Source organism: Salvelinus fontinalis, chromosome 12 (assembly GCF_029448725.1).
Source record: "Salvelinus fontinalis isolate EN_2023a chromosome 12, ASM2944872v1, whole genome shotgun sequence".
In the NCBI taxonomy this organism is placed as follows: Eukaryota; Metazoa; Chordata; class Actinopteri; order Salmoniformes; family Salmonidae; genus Salvelinus; species Salvelinus fontinalis.
The window spans coordinates 19,620,940-19,643,378 of record NC_074676.1 but is presented as its reverse complement, the minus strand read 5'-3'; the positions used below and the strand labels follow the sequence as shown (position 1 = coordinate 19,643,378).

At 47.3% G+C, this 22,439-nt stretch overlaps 1 protein-coding gene across 7 annotated transcripts in view; it reads left to right on the top strand.

The window, feature by feature from the left end:
* LOC129866926 (ras association domain-containing protein 8-like) overlaps positions 1-14,468 on the top strand; it is a 55,674-nt gene extending 41,206 nt beyond the window's left edge. For all 7 annotated transcript variants that reach the window (XM_055939962.1, XM_055939964.1, XM_055939963.1 and 4 more), the window contains 5 exons: positions 5,831-6,037; positions 6,791-7,800; positions 11,688-11,853; positions 12,084-12,191; positions 13,808-14,468. In XM_055939962.1, the coding sequence (XP_055795937.1) occupies positions 5,935-6,037; positions 6,791-7,800; positions 11,688-11,853; positions 12,084-12,191; positions 13,808-13,839 (1,419 nt within the window). In that variant the 5' untranslated portion in view covers positions 5,831-5,934 and the 3' untranslated portion in view covers positions 13,840-14,468. The remainder of the gene's footprint in view (positions 1-5,830; positions 6,038-6,790; positions 7,801-11,687; positions 11,854-12,083; positions 12,192-13,807) is intronic.
* The last annotated feature ends 7,971 nt before the right edge of the window (positions 14,469-22,439 follow it).

Here is a 22,439-nt window from a genome sequence, read left to right as displayed (position 1 = left end):
TGGGCCCTGTGCTGTATACAGGCCGACACTGTAACTCATACAGATACAAACAGTCTTTTACACACAGATGGAAAGATATATGCTGCCTGTGTGTTGGTGTGGGCTTTGATGCTGATGACTTGAGGAAAACCTGTACTGAGTGTGTTGTGCTCTGTCGAGTGTAGATGTGTGTTCCTGTTCCCCTGAGAGCTGACCCTAGTAGCTTGGCTGACATTAAACTAGACAAATGTCACCATTGAATGACCATCACCTCTACTGTACGGTGGAAACTTAGAATTGGTTGGCATGGACCACTGTGTGCTTGCTTGTGTGAATCTGTGTGCGTTTGCATTAGCAGTCATGCTACCAGCAAAAAGATTGTAATCAGATTAAAGATACTTTTGAAAAACTGTGTACTTGTGTGAATCTGTGTGCGTTTGCGTGAGCGTGCATGTGTGTGTGAATCTTTGTGAATGTGGGTGTGTGTTTAGAGTGATCTATCAAGTGAGTTAGTAGCCACAGGAATGTGTCTATGGTTACCATGGTTAGAGGTTATCAGGGCAAGGAGCTCTCTCTTCTGAGGAAGAACACCTGATTATTCACCCTATTCAATCCTAAAACAAGCTGTGGCAAGAGTCAGCCTTAGCCTTCAGAGCACCAGACTAGACCTGTGTGTCAGTGTTTGTCCTCCCTTCCACTGGTCTCCTGCTACTGTCCTCCTTTCCACTGGTCTCCTGCTACTGTCCTCCCTTCCACTGGTCTCCTGCTACTGTCCTCCCTTCCACTGGTCTCCTGCTACTGTCCTCCCTTCCACTGGTCTCCTGCTACTGTCCTCCTTTCCACTGGTATCCTGTTACTGTCCTCCCTTCCACTGGTCTCCTGCTACTGTCCTCCTTTCCACTGGTCTCCTGCTACTGTCCTCCCTTCCACTGGTCTCCTACTGCTGTCCTCCCTTCCACTGGTCTCCTGCTACTGTCCTCCCTTCCACTGGTCTCCTGCTACTGTCCTCCCTTCAACTGGTCTCCTGCTACTGTCCTCCCTTCCACTGGTCTCCTGCTACTGTCCTCCTTTCCACTGGTCTCCTGCTACTGTCCTCCCTTCCACTGGTCACCTGCTACTGTCCTCCTTTCCACTGGTCTCCTGCTACTGTCCTCCTTTCCACTGGTCTCCTGCTACTGTCCTCCTTTCCACTGGTCTCCTGCTACTGTCCTCCCTTCCACTGGTCACCTGCTACTGTCCTCCCTTCCACTGGTCTCCTGCTACTGTCCTCCCTTCCACTGGTCACCTGCTACTGTCCTCCCTTCCACTGGTCTCCTGCTACTGTCCTACCTTCCACTGGTCTCCTGCTACTGTCCTCCCTTCCACTGGTCTCCTGCTACTGGCCTCCCTTCCACTGGTCTCCTGCTACTGTCCTCCCTTCCACTGGTCTCCTGCTACTGTCCTCCCTTCCACTGGTCTCCTGGTGCTGTCCTCCCTTCCACTGGTCTCCTACTACTGTCCTCCTTTCCACTGGTCTCCTGCTACTGTCCTCCCTTCCACTGGTCTCCTGGTGCTGTCCTCCCTTCCACTGGTCTCCTACTACTGTCCTCCTTTCCACTGGTCTCCTGCTACTGTCCTCCCTTCCACTGGTCTCCTGCTACTGTCCTCCCTTCCACTGGTCACCTGCTACTGTCCTCCCTTCCACTGGCCTCCTGCTACTGTCCTCCCTTCCACTGGTCACCTGCTACTGTCCTCCCTTCCACTGGTCACCTGCTACTGTCCTCCCTTCCACTGGTCTCCTGCTACTGTCCTCCCTTCCACTGGTCTCCTGCTACTGTCCTCCCTTCCACTGGTCTCCTGCTACTGTCCTCCCTTCCACTGGTCTCCTGCTGCTGTCCTCCCTTCCACTGGTCTCCTGCTACTGTCCTCCCTTCAACTGGTCTCCTGCTGCTGTCCTCCCTTCCACTGGTATCCTGGTACTGTCCTCCCTTCCACTGGTCACCTGCTGCTGTCCCCCCTTCCACTGGTCTCCTGCTACTGTCCCCCCTTCCACTGGTCTCCTGCTACTGTCCCCCCTTCCACTGGTCTCCTGCTACTGTCCTCCCTTCCACTGGTCTCCTGCTACTGTCCTCCCTTCAACTGGTCTCCTGCTACTGTCCTCCCTTCCACTGGTCTCCTGCTACTGTCCTCCCTTCCACTGGTCTCCTGCTACTGTCCTCCCGTCCACTGGTCTCCTGCTGCTGTCCTCCCTTCCACTGGTCTCCTGCTACTGTCCTCCCTTCCACTGGTCACCTGCTACTGTCCTCCCTTCCACTGGTCTCCTGCTACTGTCCTCCCTTCCACTGGTCACCTGCTACTGTCCTCCCTTCCACTGGTCTCCTGCTACTGTCCTCCCTTCCACTGGTCTCCTGCTACTGTCCTCCCTTCCACTGGTCTCCTGCCACTGGCCTCCCTTCCACTGGTCTCCTGCTACTGTCCTCCCTTCAACTGGTCTCCTGCTGCTGTCCTCCCTTCCACTGGTCTCCTGCTACTGTCCTCCCTTCCACTGGTCTCCTGCTACTGTCCTCCTTTCCACTGGTATCCTGTTACTGTCCTCCCTTCCACTGGTCTCCTGCTACTGTCCTCCCTTCCACTGGTCTCCTGCTACTGTCCTGCCTTCCACTGGTCTCCTACTGCTGTCCTCCCTTCCACTGTCCTCCCTTCCACTGGTCACCTGCTACTGTCCTCCCTTCCACTGGTCTCCTGCTGCTGTCCTCCCTTCCACTGTCCTCCCTTCCACTTGTCTCCTGCTACTGTCCTCCCTTCCACTGGTCTCCTGCTACTGTCCTCCCTTCCACTGGTCTCCTGCTACTGTCCTCCCTTCCACTGGTCTCCTGCTGCTGTCCTCCCTTCCACTGGTCTCCTGCTACTGTCCTCCCTTCCACTGGTCTCCTGCTACTGTCCTCCCTTCCACTGTCCTCCCTTCCACTGGTCTCCTGCTACTGTCCTCCCTTCCACTGGTCTCCTGCTACTGTCCTCCCTTCCACTGACATGTTGTTATGTTGAGCTCATAAGGTTTTTTTTTTCTCTTTCTGTCTTCTAGTGGTCAAGGCAAGACTGTGAAAACAGTCTTGACAGCCCCTCCCTCTCACTCTACCCCTTTCTCTCTCTCCTCTCTCAATATAATGTCACTTCTCCCAGCTCTTACTGACACCTGCCATCAAGCACCGACTGACAGTGGACGTCCTTGAATGTTGAAAGTAGTTGAAATTTGGTCAGTTCGCCCTGGCCAGACAAAATCTGAACCAATTACAGACGTCTATGTTTCACAAGTTTGGACATCACAGTAGAGTACAGTAAATAAAAAACTTTGCTTATTCCTGGAAAATGGTTTAAAAACACATATGCCTTATTTCTCTTAGCTTCCATTTGACACCAAATTGTATGTTCTCCTATAAACTTCACATGATAGTGCTCATGGGGCTTTTTACATGGTTTGCCCCATAGATACCACCGTTGTTCCTGTGACAAACAAACAGTGAGAATAACCAGGCAGTAACGTGGTTGGTTTATTTCCTGTTGGTGTGCTTGATCACATTTCACTGTCTAGGAGGTGTGTTTTTGTGGGAGGACAGCTTGTCATGGCACACTCAACTCCTAAGCTGTCACAGGGTGTCATAGGCAGCGTGAGAACCTGTCACACTAGGGCTCGTTTGGACATACGACTTGGCCAGGTGAGGTGCTATATGGGATTGAGCTAATGTATAGGGGTCAGAGGACAGATACCTCTGTTAATCCAAAGCGTTACCCTCTTCTTATCTAATATGTCCTCACCTTATCTCACCAACTGATTTTACAACCATCTGAAAACACTAGATAAATGAAAGAAAATCTTTGGAAGCCTATATCAACGTTTACACCTGCTTCCACCTATCGTCCAGTTCTGCAGGATCAATACAAGTGACAAGGAATGGAAGCCATTTTGTAGAATTCAGGTGTAGTGTTTGTTCCAGTTTCCTACCTGAGTGTGTTGAGTGGTGTCTCTCTCAGGCCACTATGATGGGTTGGTGTTGCATGCCATGTTTGATTTACTGGGTTACTGAGTGTATTTTTAGAGTCCTAGTCTTCTCATAGACAAAGGAGAGTTTGTTCCAGCGTCTCTCTCCCTCTCTCTCACACAGGCCTGTAAGGTAGCATTCCACTGCTCTCGGCCTGACCGATACCAGAGGAAGGAAAGAGGGCTGTTGTTGAAGGAGATAAGCAATGCGATAGAGATTGATGACTCATTTAATCTCATCTCGAATAGAGTGAACTCACTTTGGTCTGTGTGTGAGTTTTTTATGTGCAGTCGTGACAATTCCACCATAGTGCTAGAATGTTCTTTTGGTGAGGTTGATAAGCAGATGAACCCTCCCTCCCTGACTTGCATTCTAAATGAAAACAGCCTGTGTGAGTAACCGGAAGATAGATACAAATGTGACAATGTTGAGTTGTGACTCCTTTGTGTGGTGGTGTTGTGAATAGTTCTGTGTCCTGTTGCCAAATGTGCTCCCCTGTTGCTCCCCAGCTCATCCAGTGTTTGGCCTGTAAATACCACATCATGAGTAATGTTGGGGGTAGCTTGGTCACAGGGAGGGGAGCTAGTAATGGTATATAAACCGTAATAATGACGGTTTGTTAAGAAAGCTGGAATTGTTGTGCTCATGAGATGAAGTCAGTGCATTCCTGCTGGGCAGCTCCCGTGTAGGTGGCGCCTGGACCACAGTCAACACTCAATGGGGAGGAGATAATAGAGGATTTGGGTAAAAACACCTCAGCGAGAGGAGGGGGAGGAGCTAGGCTAGGGGGAGGAACTCGAACACTAGCTGTGCTGTGTGCCAGTTACACAGCAAGTGGGTCATATGATCTATTACTCATGTTGACAGAACCTTTCTAAGGATCACGCTGCCATATTGGTGTCTTTGGCCTTACTGAGTTATCATGTGCCAATTGAGACACTTTATAGGCCTAGCCTACTACTACTGTCATAAAAAAAAAGGTTTCTGTGTGTGCTTTATTGACTTTGAGTCAGGCTACACATGTTATCGCCTTGTTATTAGTGGAATACAGATCAAGCATAGTCATGAATCGGCACACAGGGAAGTGGTAAGTGCTGCTCCTGTTCGTCACTGTGAAATACACTCAGGCTTAAATCTCATCCTGTGTTAGGCTGCGCTGCTCTTCCCAGAGACAGTCTCTGAAGTTCCAAGTCTGCCAAGTCTGCCAGGTCTGCCAGGTCAGCTCCTGGTGGGAGGCATCAAAGTGTAACACACACACACACCGAGTGGCTACAGTGCATTCTGCCTGTCCACTCCTCTTGGCAATAAGCTGTTTTAACGTCTTTGAAGGAGGGAAGTGGAGATATTAATTGGGTTATAGATCTGTGTTGACGCTCTCGGGTCCGTGAGGTACCGTCGGAGCTTTAACTAACCAACAGGAAACTTCAGGAACGCAATACTCGGCTCTGCTCAGCTCCCCAGGGGCAGTGGGCTGGAAATGTAAACCTCAGTCACTACTGGTAGACTCAGTCACACATACGCAGGGCCTGACGTCAAAACGTCTCTGTTACGTATAGAGCCTGCAGGAGAGATGCTAAACCCATAGCCTCAATAATCAACAGATGGAGAAGGAAATGGGCCACTTGTATGTGACACAGATGCCTACAGGGTGTGTTAAATTTAGCAACAATAATATGCTGCTGTGTCTTGAGGGATTACTTTTTTTCACCCCCTTTGGCTAGATAACGTTGTGGAAGTTCGACATGTTCCTTGTAACACGTATAGTATTTTGGTACGGCCGGTTGGTTGGTTGTGAGGGTGTTGTTTAATCTTATCCATGTTTCTCTTCCTTGCAGAGAGGAGTCGGTAGTACCATGCAATGCTGAACTGAGCCAAACCGAGCCAAGCCAAGCGGATCTAAACTGAAGTCCTTGTCACATCTCGTAGCGTTGCGTCTCAGATGGAGCTGAAGGTCTGGGTGGATGGAGTGGTGCGCGTTGTCTGTGGCCTATCAGAGGAGACTTCCTGCCAGGATGTGGTCATCGCACTGGCTCAGGCCATTGGTCAGTATCTCAGTTCCTCTTCCTCTCTAGGGTACAAGTTCTGTCCCTCGACATCCTTAAGGCTCTTTCCAAACCAACCCTGACTGGCCCCTACCCCATAGTCACCTGGCCCCTACCCCATAGTCACCAATCTGAAAAGATTGGACAGGATTCAGCAATATGGTGAGAATCCCACTGATCATAGGGCAAGGTGTCTTCCACCTATCCCATCCTTTCTGACCTCAAAGAAGTGCCAAGGGGGAAAGGGGCTAGGAGTTGACTTGGTATGGAGCAAGCTTCTGTCACCACACTCTCAGGCTGTACTGAAGCCGCATACTGCAGTGCCAAAAACAAAACTCCATATTTAGCAGTTTCCTTTCCTCTGTGAGTGAGCGGCTGCCAGGTCATTAGGGAGAGCTTGTCCTCATTTCAGAGTCCTCATGGAGATTTCAGTTTGTTTGAACATGTTTATATGTTGTATAAGACTTATACAACAGTCTTCTACTCATATTTTTCATTGCTAAGAGAAGTGAGAGAGAGTTGAGTGAAGGACTGCAGACCTAGAGTTTAGAGTCTTGTATAGCCATTAGCCATAGCCCAGAGCCAGAGAGAGGGCAACTAGCAGTTAACTGTATAGATTATGGAACTTTGGGTGTCAACATGATGCCCACTTACTGTGCATTTGTGTGGTGATGTCTGGTATGTGTGGTGATTTGTGGCTCTCTGTCTCTCCCTCTCTCTCCCAATCTCTTTCCCGCTCTCTTCCTGCCACAGGTCAGACGGGTCGCTACGTGCTAATCCAGAGACTGAGGGACTCAGAGAGGCAACTGTTAGCCAATGAGAAGCCCCTGGAGTCCCTGGCCAAGCTGGGCCAGCACAGCAACGATGTCCAGTTCTTCCTGCGCCGCACCGGCCCCAGTAGCAGTGATGGACCAGGGTCTGGCTCTGGCTCCAGCCAGGACCGGGTCACCCCTCTTCCCCTGCCCAAACACCCCAACCCAGAGCCCCTCAAACACAACCAGCCCAAGAAGTCCCTTACCTTCAACCTGGGGCCCTCCACCTCCCCCAGAACCAAAGCCAAGCAGCTCATCAGAAAGTCTCCCCGCGACTCCCCCGAACAGAGGGCCTCACCCAGCCCCATCCCTCCCCACTATGCTCCCTCCCCACACTCCCACTCCCACTCCCCCTCTCCCTCCTCACACTCCCCTTCTCCCTCCCCCCACTCTTCCTCTCCCTCCCCTCCAGTGGGCCCATCCAAAGAGGAGGTTTTCCGGCAGGTTCTTCAGCAGCAGGAGAGGCTGAGGGCCATTGAGGCCCAGCTGGAAGCCATGGAGAGAGACTCTCGGTCCTGGAACAGGGCCTCCCCGGCCCCCTCCCCTGTCCCAGAGGCTCGTCTCCCGGAGGAGATGGAAGCTCTGGAGCAGGCAGCCAGGAGGAACCAGGCCGAGTTGGCCCACGAGACGTTCTGGGAGGAAGAGCTGCAGGCGGAGGTGGAGAGAGAGAGGGGGATGAGGAGGAGGCTGGGGGAGCTCCATTCCAAGATGGACGACTGCGGCCGGCGACTCCACGACTTCTCGTCTCGCTCCGCCCAGCTTGAGCAGCAGATCCAACAGGAGAGCCTAGGTGGCGCCGCCCCGCCTGGGAGGGCCAATCAGGCAGGGGGTGAGGAGTCCCTAGGGGCGATGAGGGCGGAGCTACAGAGCCAGGGGAGGCACAGCGAGGAGCTGGAGGGGGCGTTATCAGAGACGGACAAGGGTCTGGGGAAGGCCGAATCACTGCTGCAGGTAAGGAGAGAGGGCAGGGCCCTGGAGAGAGGGGTGTAGCTCACTCTCTCCTTCACCCACACACCTACCCAGTACCCACAAGAAGCTCAATGGTTGTAGCTCAGTGGTTCCCAAATGGGGGGTCAATGGTGTGGGACAAACTGATTCAAACCTGGGAAACCAAGTGAGCCAATCAATGACATCAGTCAATTAATGGTGGTCTGCAGTGATCTTTTATGTTTTGATCTGGTGGATCACAAGAACATTTGAAAAACTTTATCAAAAATGTTTGGGAACCACAGGTGTAGCTACCCTCGCTCCCCCCCTCTTGCCAGCACACTGCAGCAAACACCCACGTATACACTTATCAGTGCAATGACACTCAACAACAAGTAAATATGATCTCTAACTCCAATGGTGATGGGGAAATCTACAGTATATTTAGTGGGAAAAAAACTGTCTCAAAATTAAACAATGTTTTGTACTTAAATTCAACTTGTATCTAATTGGAAGAATGTTTGCTATGAATTGTAATGTGACCCCTGTTGGGTGTCTGACTGAACTTGCTTGACTGGTATGATTGGCTGTGACAGCCTAGTTCTCATCTGGACCGATTGGATATACTCTCCCATATACGAATCTGTACTCTCATTCATATGACATTGACAGTACCTCTACTTCCTTATATACTTGTATCTTAAAACTTCTTATGGCTGCAATCCCGTTAATGGGATGATATGACAACAGCCAGTGAAAGTGCAGGGCGCCAAATTCAAACAACAGAAATCTCATAATTAAAACTCCTCAAACATACATGTATCTTATACCATTTTAAAGGTAATATTGTTGTTAATCCCACCAAAGTGTCCGATTTCAAATAGGCTTTACAGCGAAAGCACCACAAACTATTATGTTAGGTCACCGCAAAATCACAGAACAGTTATTTTTCCAGCCAAAGACAGGAGTCACAAAAAGCAGAAATAGGGATAAAATGAATCACTAACCTTTGATGATCTTCATCAGATGACACTCATAGGACTTCATGTTACACAATACATATATGTTTTGTTCGATAAAGTTCAAATTTATATCCAAAAACCTCAGTTTACAATGGCGCCATGTTCAGAAATGCCTCCAAAATATCCGGGGGAAATTGTAGAGAGCCACGTCAAATAACAGAAATACTCATCATCAACATTGATGAAAGATACATGTTTTACATAGAATTAAGGATACACTTGTTCTTAATGCAACCGCTGTGTCAGATTTCAAAAGCTTTACGGCAAAAGCACACTATTCATTAATCTGAGAACAGCGTTCAGCCACAAAAGGAAGCCATACAGTTTATGTCCAAATAGCTATTTTTGTTAGCGTGTTTGGTAAACAAATCCAAAGTCAGGAAGCACGTTCACTAAAGCAGACGAAATGTCAAAAAGTTCCGTAACAGTCAGTAGAAACATGTCAAACGATTGTGTTGGACTGTGCTATCCGTAAATTTTTAAACAAGAAAATTGTGCTGTCTGGTTTGCTTAATATAAGGAATTTTCAATTCTTACTTTTATATTTACTTTTGATACTTAAGTATATTTAAAACCAAATACTTTTAGACTTTTACTCAAGTAGTATCTTACTGGGTGACTTTCACTTTTACTTGAGTTATTTTCTATTAAGGTAAATTTACTTTTACTCAAGTATGACAATAGAGTACTTTTTCCACCACTGTTCAGTTGCACAAGTGCATTTTCTTGGCTTGACTTGGCCACAAGCAGGTCTGTCAGAGTTTGCTTACAGTTGGAGACGGTAATGTTGTTTACAGCCGGACTGATATATCGGTTCACTGATATTGTCGGCCGAAATTGGCCTTTTAATGCAATATCGGTATCGGCTGATAACTCCACAATAACCGGTATTCAAAAAATAGGATGAAAAAAAGGAATTTCATGCTTATCTGAACACTTGTGGACATTCTTGTGTCATTATTGTCACAAAGTTTGTAGCATAGTTAGTGGACAATTGCTATTTTGGATGGCCATTTTTTTATTTCCCCGCTGTAAAACAGTATATCGGCAGATATATCAGTATCGGAAAGTTTTGCCCCCCAAAAAATCAGAAACGGTATCGGACCCCAAAAAACATATTGGTGAGGCTCTAATGTTGTTGTTGTGGCGAGGCTGTGCCTGCTGTGTGAATAATGGCCTTACCAGTTGGAGGGAAACACAAGCCTCATCATAATCCACATGAAACCTGATACTCGAACAGAGCCACTTTGTGGATCAGGGCTACTGTTCAGGTCAGATACACCCAGAATTGTACATTCTGTGTCAGTAGGAAGAACAGCTTTTTACAAGGTAGAGGAATGGTTTTGGAAAGCTTATCCAAGAAAACAAACAGAAGGCTACACTGATTGTGCTAATAACCCCCCCCCCCCCCCTCTTATTTTATTATGTAGCTAATGATATTCTAATGTATTTCATGTGGATTGAGTGCATTTGCTACATCCCACATTAAGAAAGGGCCATAGGCGCTCTTAGACTATTACAACCCATCTCCGGGGGATCCATAAGTAACGGCTGTGCTACATTAGAAGTCCAGTCGATCATCTAAGTGGGAGTGTGACTTGGTCTACACCGTCATGATGACTGACTCATTTAGTGAGTCACAACATTTCTTATCCAGAGCAACTTACAGGAGCAATTGGGGTTAAGCGCCTTGCTTAAGGGCACATCAACAGATTTTTCACCTAGTCGGCTGTGGGATTCAAACCAATAACTTTTCGGTTACTGGCCCAACGCTCTTAACCACTCCGCTACCTGGCCCTATATAAATGGTCCTTCAAGGAGGAAGGACCCACTTGCTGCCTGGTACAGGACCATAGCTTGCTGGTTTTCACTGTACACTGCAAACACACCTGCAACCCCAGTACATGTGACTATAAACACTCTGAATCTGAATGGAGATGAGCCTGCAGGTGTCAATTGTTTCCCACAACTAATCCATTCCGGCAGGGTGTAGAGCACATCTCTCTCTATCTACCCCCCTCTCCCTTTCTCTCTCCCCACTGTTCCGAGAGTGACTTTACAGTTGACGTTGGCAAGACAAGTGGCTTCTCTCTTCTTATTTTTCACCCAGTTCAATTCAATTCAAAGTTCAATTCAAATTGATGGACATCTATACACTTAAACATACGTTGCTGATTGCAACAATCGTATGAACTGTATGTTCATGAATGTTACACCTTTGCAGGCAGCAGTGGCGAGCTGCAGTTTTATGCAGCAGGTGACTGACTGTTCGTTAATGATGATGAGCATCTGACATCTGAGATGAATGCTGTGGCTGTTGCTGCACTCTGGTGGTGAGGATATAGGAATTACAGCCTTTAAAGAACTCAGCGCCAGTTAGTCTGCGTTTGTTCCTATGATTATGTAACTAGTCCAAGTAACCTTGCAAATTACATTTCATGTCTCTGCCAGTTAGCTCTATATTTGTGATTGATTTATATTCCTACTATGCATTTCAGATATACAATATTTTGATTTTTGTGAGGTAGTCCCAGAAAACAAAGGAGTTGATTTATGCAATAGCAACAACATTTTCATGTTGAAACATCTCACCACTTCTATAATGATCTGTATCTAAATACAAACATGACTGGAACTGTCCTATGTACATTTCAGAGCGGGTTAAGAGCGTGGGGCCAGTAACTGAAATGTTGCTGGTTTGAATCCCTGAGCCGGCAAGTTGGAAAAATATGTCGTTCTGCCCTTGAGCAAGGTAGTTAACCCCCAACAACTGTTCCCTGGGTCCAACACCTATGCCTATAGGATCATTAAGTGTGTCAGTGTAGGGGTTAGGGGTCTATTTGGGATTAGGTGTGACTGTCCTGGCCCCCTCTCTGTGTCCCTCCCTAGGAGAAGCAGGAGGAGTTGGAGGAGCTGAACAAGGAGTTGAGGCAGTGTAACCTGCAGCAGTTCATCCAGCAGGCGGGAGTCCTGCCGACACACACACACTCACGCACAGATCTCAGCGACCAGCTAGAACTAGCTCACCTGCTACAGGAAGGATATAGGAATGGAGGTACAGATACACACACACACACACACACACACACACACACACACACACACACACACACACACACACACACACACACACACACACACACACACACACACACACACACACACACACACACACACACACACACACACACACACACACACACACACACACACACACACACTCACACTCACACTCACACACACACAGATGATTGCTCACCTTAAATCCATCTTTCTCTCCACCAGGCCTGGGCCTGCTCCCCTCAGAGTCGCCTCCCCGCCCCACAGCCAAGCAGTTCCTGGGACACCCCCGCAATCTGCAGAACCCGCTGGTGTCCAGCCTCAACCCTGAGGGTGTGTATGTGTGACACTCTACCTGCCGCTACCCCGCCCTGTCTCACTCCGCCCTGCCCCCCTGCCTCGGCTTGATTTTTTGGGCCATGCCTGGCGGCCACACCCCTCTTTTCTGTTACTAAGGGTGGAGGTCCCCGCATGGAGCCCCCAACCCCCTCCCTGCCCCTGAAGGTTTCCCTTAACGACCTTCTTCTGTCCTCTGACTGCCCCTTTACGCCTCTAATGCTATCTGATTCCCTGATCATTCTGGTTATGTTATATTGGTCTGTCTACAATCATGGCATTCAGCTCTGCTTTGCTAACATCTTACTCAGTTGCACATCTCCCCTCCCTCTTCTCTTTCTGTTTCGTCCCAACTGCTGTCTTTCCCTTACTTCTGTCTCTCTCTCTCGATCACCACTCTCTCTAGCTGTTTCCGTCAGGCTCTCTCTCTGTTTGTGTGTGTGTGTGTGTGTGTGTGTGTGTGCGTGCGTGCGTGTGTGTGTCTGTGTGTGTGTGTTGTGCATGTTGTGGACTACCAGTAGCTCTGCCTCCTGCTGCTCCCTCCACTCCAGCTGTGCTGTAACATCCAGACGGGTGGTGCAGCTGTGAGTGCTTCATGATTCCCCACAGTATGTCGCTGTGTCCCCTGCCCCAGTCAGTCCAGCGATGCAGGGTGTCTCTCCACCCTCAGAACAACAGGCCTATTCTCCACAGACAGCTGTGTTTCAACACAACCACACTGTTACACTGTCACCACTCTATTTCTGTATAAAAGAGTGAGCCTCATTTAAGTAAAAAAATAAATAAAAATTTGCTGCTTACAATTGATAAAAGAGGCTCAACGACTGACCATTCGGGGTGTAGTGTAAAATATATATTTTTGATTATTGTGTCAGAGAGGCTTTTATGTTTCTGTTTGGGAGATTACTTCTATATTGTCTTGTATGTTGGTGACCTTTGACTTCCAAAGAGAGAGAGAGAGAGAGCCTGACCTCAGAACTCTGTAAGGTGTATTGCACAGTCCATTCTCTCCCGTGTGAGGTCACGGGCCCTGTATGAATACTTTAAACATGCATCCTTCCTCCCTTCCGTGACGTAATCTCTGATCCAACTTGATTGGATAGTGTAAAGTAAGAGTTTCCATGATATTTCAGATGAGTGATTACTTCTAAGGACAGAGAATGGAACAATGCATTTCAGAAGTACTGAAACAGAGCCATGGCCTAGTATGTGGGATGTTGGGTTTCCTCCTAACTGGTTGGAATGGGTTTCCACGGTGTGTGTGTGTGTGCGCTCTCCCTCCTCCCTCCAGGTTGCTGAGGCATTTGGACTGTTTCTCTGGCTTTAATGGGGAAATAGAAGTAGCATGCTTGAGGTAGAAGTTGCCCCTCATCACAGATCTAGGATCAGTTGTCCCTATGACCCAATCCATTAGATGGTTAAATAACTCAGAATCAGACTCTGAATCAATGGTTGGGGCCAACTTCTACCCACTACCAGGGCATGCTTTACTGTCTCTATCTAGCAAGCTCTCCTTCCGCCTTAAAAAGAAAATTGGTTTCGAGAAAAGTGTTTTCCAAACCAAACCAAATGAATGGAGACATCATCCACACTTATTTTTGTGTGTCTTGCAGTCGTGACATCCAGAGAATCGTCATGGAGATAAAACAAGGGACAGCAGGGCCAAGGAGTTGTTCACTGTTCAGTTAAAGGGATAGTTCACCAAAATTACAAAATTACAGGAAACAGTGCCAGGAACACTAATCCAAAGCATGGATTGTTGTCATGCATTGTCTATGCTGCTTACAGGGTAAGGAAACCAATATGTAATTTTGTGATTTGGGTGAACTATCCCTTTAATGTCACCACCACATATTCTATTTATCCCCTGTTTGTCTTTATAACTACTGTCTGTCATTATTATTATCCAGATTACCACATATGCTACAGTGGATGTTGCTGAGGGGAAGACGGCTCATAATAATGGCTGTAATGGAGTCAATGGAATGGCATCAAACACGTGGTTTCCATGGTTGATACCATTCCATTTACTCCGTTCCAGACATTATTATGAGCCGTCTTCCCCCCAGCAGCATCCACTGATATACTATATACATACTGTATATACTACATAAATATATTTACAGCATTTGGCTACTGTATATCGTATGAAGTACGATACATAGTACCTATGTATGAAATGTAAAATAATTTAGGAAACCTTTTACCTAGAGAATGATTACTTTTTCTGTGTATTTAAATATAATAAAAGATGAGGCATTATGTTTTAGATAATCTGGCTGTTGTTGTTGTGTTTTGAATGAATGAAAACGTTCAATCCTCTGAAAGACATTTTTGAAGAATTGAAGAAACCATATCATATTTGCAGATGTACTTGCATATACAGGCCTGGTTTAGTGACACAATAGGATATAGCCGTTGTTGGGAATGTCCAACTCTGAATATTTCACATGCTAGTGCATAAAGCTGACTCAAAACTCAAGTCGCTCCTTGTATGAGGCACATCTGTTTAATGCATTATACATTTATTATAGGTATTCATAGATGAATAATGGCTGCTATAAGGAGCTGTTTTGAATGGTTAGTGCAAGTCTACCATTGCACTGTGAGTGACAGAAAGCACAATACATTCATTACACATAGGTGGCTCACACAGTCTGTTACAAAAATGTCTCCCTTGGTGTGGGAGGGAAGTAGTGAACACACCCTGGCACCTGCAGCTGTGGGGAGGTGGTGGTGATTATAATACAGTAGACATACAGTATGTGTGACCTAGTACCGACTGCTATGGAGATTACTATGCTATGCTGACATGTCCACTCACAAAATGGCTGAACATACACATTTAATGCACGCTCATTCTCTATTCAAGTGCTTCTTCATACCATATACTCGTCATTTCCCAGGCTCCAGTCTAGACCTCTTCTCTCATCTCAACCACAGTGACTTGCTTTGGTAATTGACCATGGAAAATAAAAAGGATCTTATTCACAAAGCAAACATGACACGAGTGCATAACTAGGAACAAGGACAGTACAATCTAGTTTTAACAGACTATGCAAATGATCAAAAATGCAAATGAAATCTATCCAACCCTTTATGATAAGTAGCCCTGGTCCTGATAGTGTATTTAGCAGACTAGATAGCATTGAAAGTAAAATGTCTATTCACAGTTTTCTGCTCTGTAATGTAGCTTGTTAGGGATTTCACCACTATAGTAAGTGATATCATAAACAGTGATCAAACCCACGTCTCTCTGGACCCATGTCAGATGACTCAGTCCCACCGTTCTCCCTTTCTCTGTGTTTACCTGTGTAAACATGGTGGCTGTCTGATGGAATGATTGACATGAACCACCACTGTCCTGAAACAAACTCTGCTTAGCTGCTCCACAGCTCTGTAAATATTTGTCCTTGCTACCACTTGTTAGGAATCCCAAGAAAAGCACATAAAACGATTCCTCATCTCTTTACATACTGTATGTGCACCCATGTATTTAGACCTTTTTTCCACACTTCAGTAGTTGTCTAATGACTTTGTCAATGTCAGGCATTTCTCTACATGCCTGTTGTAACCCTTACCTCTGTGGGTTGGGGGAGTAGCTGGGGCACACACAGTACCAGTCAAAAGTCTGGACACATACTCTTTCCAGGGTTTTTCTTTAGTTTTGCTATTTTCTACAATGTAGAATAATAGTGAAGACATCAAAACTGAAATAACACATGGAATCATGTAGGAACCAAAAAAGTGTTAAACAAATCAAAATATATTTTATATTTGAGATTCTTCAAGTAGCCACCCTTTGCCTTGATGACAGCTTTGCACACTCTTGGCATTATCTCAACCAGCTTCATGAGGTAGTCACATGGAATGCCTTTCAATTACCAGGTGTGCCTTGTTAAAAGTTAATTTGTGGAATGTCTTTCCTTCTTAATACATTTGAGCCAAACAGTTGTGTTGTGACAAGGTAGGGGTGGTATACAGAACATAACCCTATTTGGTAAAAGACCAAGTCCATATTATGGCAAGAACAGCTGAAATAAGCAAAGAGAAACGACAGTCCATCATTACTTTAAGACATGAAGGTCAGTCAATCAGGACAATTTCAAGAACTTTGAAAGTTTCTTCAAGTGCAGTCGCAAAAAGCATGATGTAACTGGCTCTCATGAGGACCGCCACAGGAAAGGAAGACCCAGAGTAACCTCTGCGGCAGAGGATAAGTTCATTAGAGTTACCAGCTTCAGAAATTGCAGCCCAAATAAATGCTTCACAGAGTTCAATTAACAGACACATCTCAGCATCAATTGTTCAGAGGAGACTGCATGAATCAGGCCTTCATGGTCAAATTGCTGCAAAGAAACCACTACTAAAGGACACCAATAAGAAGAAGAGACTTGCTTGGGCCAAGAAACACAAGCAATGGACATTAGACCGGTGGAAATCTGTCCTTTGGTCTGATGAGTCCAAATTTGAGATTTTTTGTCCCAACTGCCGTGTCTTTGTGAGACACAGAGTAGGTTAACGGATGATCACAACTACCTCTTTACTTACTGTATTTATTTATTTTGCTACTTTGCACCTTCTTCCACTGCAAACCAACCATTCCAGTGTTTTTTTTACTTGCTATATTGTATTTACTCCGCCACCATGGCCTTTTTATATTTTTATTTATTTATATATATATTTTGTTTGCCTTCACCTCCCTTATCTCACCTCACTTGCTCCTATTGTATATAGACTCATTTTTCACTGTATTATTGACTGTATGTTTGTTTTACTCCATGTGTAACTATGTGTTGTTGTATGTGTCGAACTGCTTTGCTTTATCTTGGCCAGGTCGCAATTGTAAATGAGAACGTGTTCTCAATTTGCCTACCTGGTTAAATAAAGGTGAAATAAATAAATAAATAAAAAATCTTCGCATGTGTGGTTCCCACCTTGAAGCATGGAGGAGGTGTGATGTTGTGGGGGTGCTTTGCTGGTGACACTGTCTGTGATTTTTTTTAAATTCAAGGCACACTTAACCAGTATGGCTACCACAGCATTCTGCAGCGATACGCCGTCCCATCTGGTTTGCGCCTAGTGGGACTATCATTTGTTTTTCAACAGGACAATGACCCAACACACCTCCAGGCTGTGTAAGGGCTATTTGACCAAGAAGGAGAGTGATGGAGTGCTGCATCAGATGACCTGGCCTCCACAATCACCCGACCTCAACCTAATTGAGATGGTTTGGGATGAGTTGGACCGCAGAGTGAAGGAAAAGCAGCCAACAAGTGCTCAGCATATGTGGGAATTCCTTCAAGACTGTTGGAAAGTTATTACAGATGAAGCTGGTTGAGAGAATGCAAAGAGTGTGCAAAGCTGTCATCAAGGCAAAGGGTGGCTACTTTGAAGAAACTAAAATATAAAATATATTTTTATTGCTTTAACACTTTCTTGGTTACCACATGATTCCATAAGTGTTATTTCATAGTTTTGATGTCTTCACTATTATTCTACAATTGTCACGCCCTGGCCTTATTATTCTTTGTTTTCTTTAGTATTTTAGTTAGGTCAGGGTGTGACATGGGGAATGTTTATGTTTTGTTGGTGTTTGGGTGTTTATATGGTAAAGGGGTTATGGGGTGTAGTATATGGTTTTGTGTTGAGTGTAGATGTCTAGTATTGTCTATGTAAGAACGTTTGTAGCCTGTTGTATGTGCACAACGTTTGTAGCTTCACGGTCGTTTTGTTGTTTGTTATTTTGTATAGAGTTTTGTGTCGTGTTCATCTTCGTTGTGTTTAATAAAAGAAGATGGCTTATTTTCCAAGTGCTGCGTTTTGGTCCGTCAATCCGCCACACGATCGTGACAGAATTACCCACCATAGGACCAAGCGGCATGGAAAGCGGCAACAGGACCTACCTACACAGGATTTCTGGAGTTGGGAGGAGGAATTGGAAGAAGATGGACCTTGGGCTCAACCTGGAGAATATCGCCTCTCTCGTGAAGAGCTGGAGGCAGCGAAAGCCGAGAGGAGGCGATATGAGGAGGCAGCACGGAGACAAGGCTGGAAACCCGTGAGTACAACCCAAAAATTTCTTGGGGGGGGCCTTAAAGGGAGTGTGGCGAAGTCAGGTAGGAAACCTGCGCCTACTCCTTGTACTTACCGTGGAGAGCGAGAGTACGGGCAGACACCGTGTTACGCAGTAGAGCGCACGGTGTCTCCTGTACGCGTGCATAGCCCGGTTCGGTACATTTCGGCTCCACGTATCGGCCGGGCTAGACTGAGCGTTGAGCCGTATGTCATGAAGCCGGCCCAACGCATCTGGTCACCAGTGCGTCTCCTCGGGCCGGCGTACATGGCACCAGCCTTACGCATGGTGTCCCCGGTTCGCCTACATAGGCCGGTGCGGGTTATTCCACCTCCCCGCACTGGTCAGGCGACGGGGAGCATAGAACCAGGTAAGGTTGGGCAGGCTCGGCGTTCAAGGGAGCCAGTACGCCTGCACGGTCCGGTATTTCCGGCGCCACCTCCCCGCCCCAACCCTGTACCACCAGTGCCTCCTCCACGCACTAGCTATATGGTGCGTGTCTCCAGCCCTTTACCACCAGTGTCTAAACCACGCACCAAGCCTCCTGTGTGTCCCCACAGTCCTGTGCGTCCTGTTGCTGCTCCCCGCACTAGCCCTGAGATGCGTGTCCCCAGCCCGGTGCCACCAGTCCCGGCACCACGCACCAGGCCTACAGTGCGCCTCAGCCGGCAGGAGTCTGCCGTCTGCACAGCAATGACTGAACTGCCCGTCTGCCAAGCGCCATCTGAGCCATCCGTCTCCCCAGCGCCATCTGAGCCATCCGTCTCCCCAGCGCCATCTGAGCCATCCGTCTGCAATGAGCCTGCAAAGCCGCCCGTCTGCCATGAGCCTGCAAAGCCGCCCGTCTGCCATGAGCCCACTGAGCCGTCCGCCAGACAGGAGCCGCTAGAGCCGCCAGCCAGACAGGAGCCGCTAGAGCCGTCCGTCAGACAGGATCTGCCAGAGCCGCCAACCAGACAGGATCTGCCAGAGCCGCCAACCAGACAGGATCTGCCAGAGCCGCCAACCAGACAGGAGCAGCCAGATCAGTCAGCCAGCCATGAGCAGCCAGATCCGTCAGCCAGCCATGAGCAGCCAGATCCGTCAGCTAGCCATGAGCAGCCAGATCCGTCAGCTAGCCATGAGCAGCCAGATCCGTCAGCTAGCCATGAGCAGCCAGATCCGTCAGCTAGCCATGAGCAGCCAGATCCGTCAGCTAGCCATGAGCAGCCAGATCCGTCAGCTAGCCATGAGCAGCCAGATCCGTCAGCTAGCCATGAGCAGCCAGATCCGTCAGCTAGCCATGAGCAGCCAGATCCGTCAGCTAGCCATGAGCAGCCAGATCCGTCAGCTAGCAATGAGCAGCCAGATCCGTCAGCTAGCCATGAGCAGCCAGATCCGTCAGCTAGCCATGAGCAGCCAGATCCGTCAGCCAGCCATGAGCAGCCAGATCCGTCAGCCAGCCATGAGCAGCCAGATCCGTCAGCCAGCCATGAGCAGCCAGATCAGTTAGCCAGCCATGAGCAGCCAGATCCGTTAGCCAGCCATGAGCAGCCAGATCTGTCAGCCAGCCATGGGCCGTCCCTCAGTCCGGAGCTGCAGTCCCTCAGTCCGGAGCTGCAGTCCCTCAGTCCGGAGCTGCCATTCCTCAGTCCGGAGCTGCCCCTTACCCTGGAGCTGCCCCTTACCCTGGTGCTGCCCCTTACCCTGGTGCTGCCCCTTACCCTGGTGCTGCCCCTTACCCTGGTGCTGCCCCTTACCCTGGTACTGCCCCTTATCCTGGTACTGCCCCTGACCCTGGTACTGCCCCTTACCCTGGTACTGGTCCTTAGTCCGGCGCTGTCCCTTAGTCCGGAACTCCCCCTTAATGCAATGGGGTTAATGTGGAGGGGGGTCGTTTGGAGGAAGCCTAGGAGGTGGTTAGGTACTGTGGTGACGTGGGGACTACGACCAGAGCCGGAGCCGCCACCGTGGAGGGGAGCCCACCCAGACCCTCCCCTAGACTGTGTATGGTGCGCCCGGAGTTCGCGCCTCAAGGGGGGGGTTATGTCACGCCCTGGCCTTATTATTCTTTGTTTTCTTTAGTATTTTAGTTAGGTCAGGGTGTGACATGGGGAATGTTTATGTTTTGTTGGTGTTTGGGTGTTTATATGGTAAAGGGGTTATGGGGTGTAGTATATGGTTTTGTGTTGAGTGTAGATGTCTAGTATTGTCTATGTAAGAACGTTTGTAGCCTGTTGTATGTGCACAACGTTTGTAGCTTCACGGTCGTTTTGTTGTTTGTTATTTTGTATAGAGTTTTGTGTCGTGTTCATCTTCGTTGTGTTTAATAAAAGAAGATGGCTTATTTTCCAAGTGCTGCGTTTTGGTCCGTCAATCCGCCACACGATCGTGACAACAATATAGAAAATAGTACACAATAAAGAAAAACCCTTGGGTGTGTCCAAACTTTTAGGTGTGTCCAAACTTTTGACTGGTACTGTATGTTTGTCAGAGCTACTTGAAAGGGCAAAACAGTAATGATATTAAGATTAATTATGTGGAATTGGATTATGGTGATAAGATCAGGACATGTCTGGCTTGGCTGGGGATAGATAAGCCCCAAATCCCTACAATTCCCATAGTCTAGAGAGAGAGAGAGGGAGACATAGAGAGAGGGGGAGAGGGAGGGAGAGAAACCGAGAGAAGTGGGAAAAGAAAGGAGAGAGAGGGGGACAGTTCTCTGATCTGGTATGACTTCACTAAACCACACCTGGGAAAGGGAAGCTCACACACACACACACTGAGATGTTGCAGGGTCACATTGACATGAGTATGCAGTGGAAGTGAAACACTAAATGCTAATGTTGTGTGATAGTCTCATGGGAAGATAAGAGAGAGATGTGGGAAAAAACAAATACCAAAACACAGACTAAGTAAATTTGATGTTTTTCTATTAGGGATTATCACACAGGAAGGCCTTCCAGTTCAGGAGCAGTTTAATCACATCCAGTTAGTCTCTAATCTTTGGAAACATCCCCTTTGTTGCCTGTACAGACAGAACATTCACAAGGGCACTACCACTCTCACACACAAACACACACACCCTCACCCACTCAAGATCTAACCCAGAGGACAGCAATCTGAAACAGTAGAACATTAACAGATTATAATGGGTTGGCAGGGTGCTAACCTAATGAGGGCATTATGTTTGCTCACAGATACAGTACCACTCAACATGGATCCTCTCTCACGTAATCTGTTTAGGATGTTTCAGCAAGAGGCAGGAGAAACTTTTGCCTTTTAAATATAGAAACTTTATAAAGAATGACCTTAACCAGACAGATCAATATGTATCTAGACAGGACGTGGGTTGGAAATCATGGCATGGCATTGAATGTTGTTATCACTAGAAAGAAAGGGGGCCCTGACAAAAACAGACTTACTTGTGTAGATCTGAAAGGATTGGATAGGTATAAGCCCTATGATGGTAGTTCCACTTTTGCCATACTGCTTATACCTATCCAATCATTTCAAATGTACAGTACACATGTGCCTGGGTCTAAGAGGTAGGGGGCTAGAGGCTGTTTGTAGCCGGTCCTGAATGTTCTAGATATAGCCCTGCTGCCTGCATGACTGTCTGTTGATGGGGTGGTGCTGTGAGCGTTTGCACGTTCACATCATGCTGAGTAAGCCACAGTTAATGAGTCTGACTTAAATCACTTTACATATCTACAGTATCTACTGGGTGTCACTCTGAGTCATCCAGGAGGCAATAAACTCAATACTGAAACAACACACAGGCTTTTAATTGTACAGTAAGAAGGAAATAAATATACTTGAGGCCACATGATTTCAATAGAAAGGTTTATTTCCCCCATAGGGACACATTGTCAAGCTAATTGTTTTGGAATTGAGTATACATAGTTATATACATTGATACAAGTGTCTATGCTAATTAACGAAATACACATAAAAGTCAACTAAGGCAATGTCAAAGAAAAACTCAGCACCAGTAGAGTCCCAGTAGATGGCATGAAAGTTCTACAGGAGGGCAGGTCCATAGTAAGCCTAATGATAAAGGCCTCTGACTGACAGTCTGTCTAGAGATTGTGTACTGGGATATAATACAGTACTCAGAAAGGCCACAAGGAGGGCAGTAAAGCCAATAGGTGTCAGATAGCACTAGATGTACAGCTTGCGGATATACG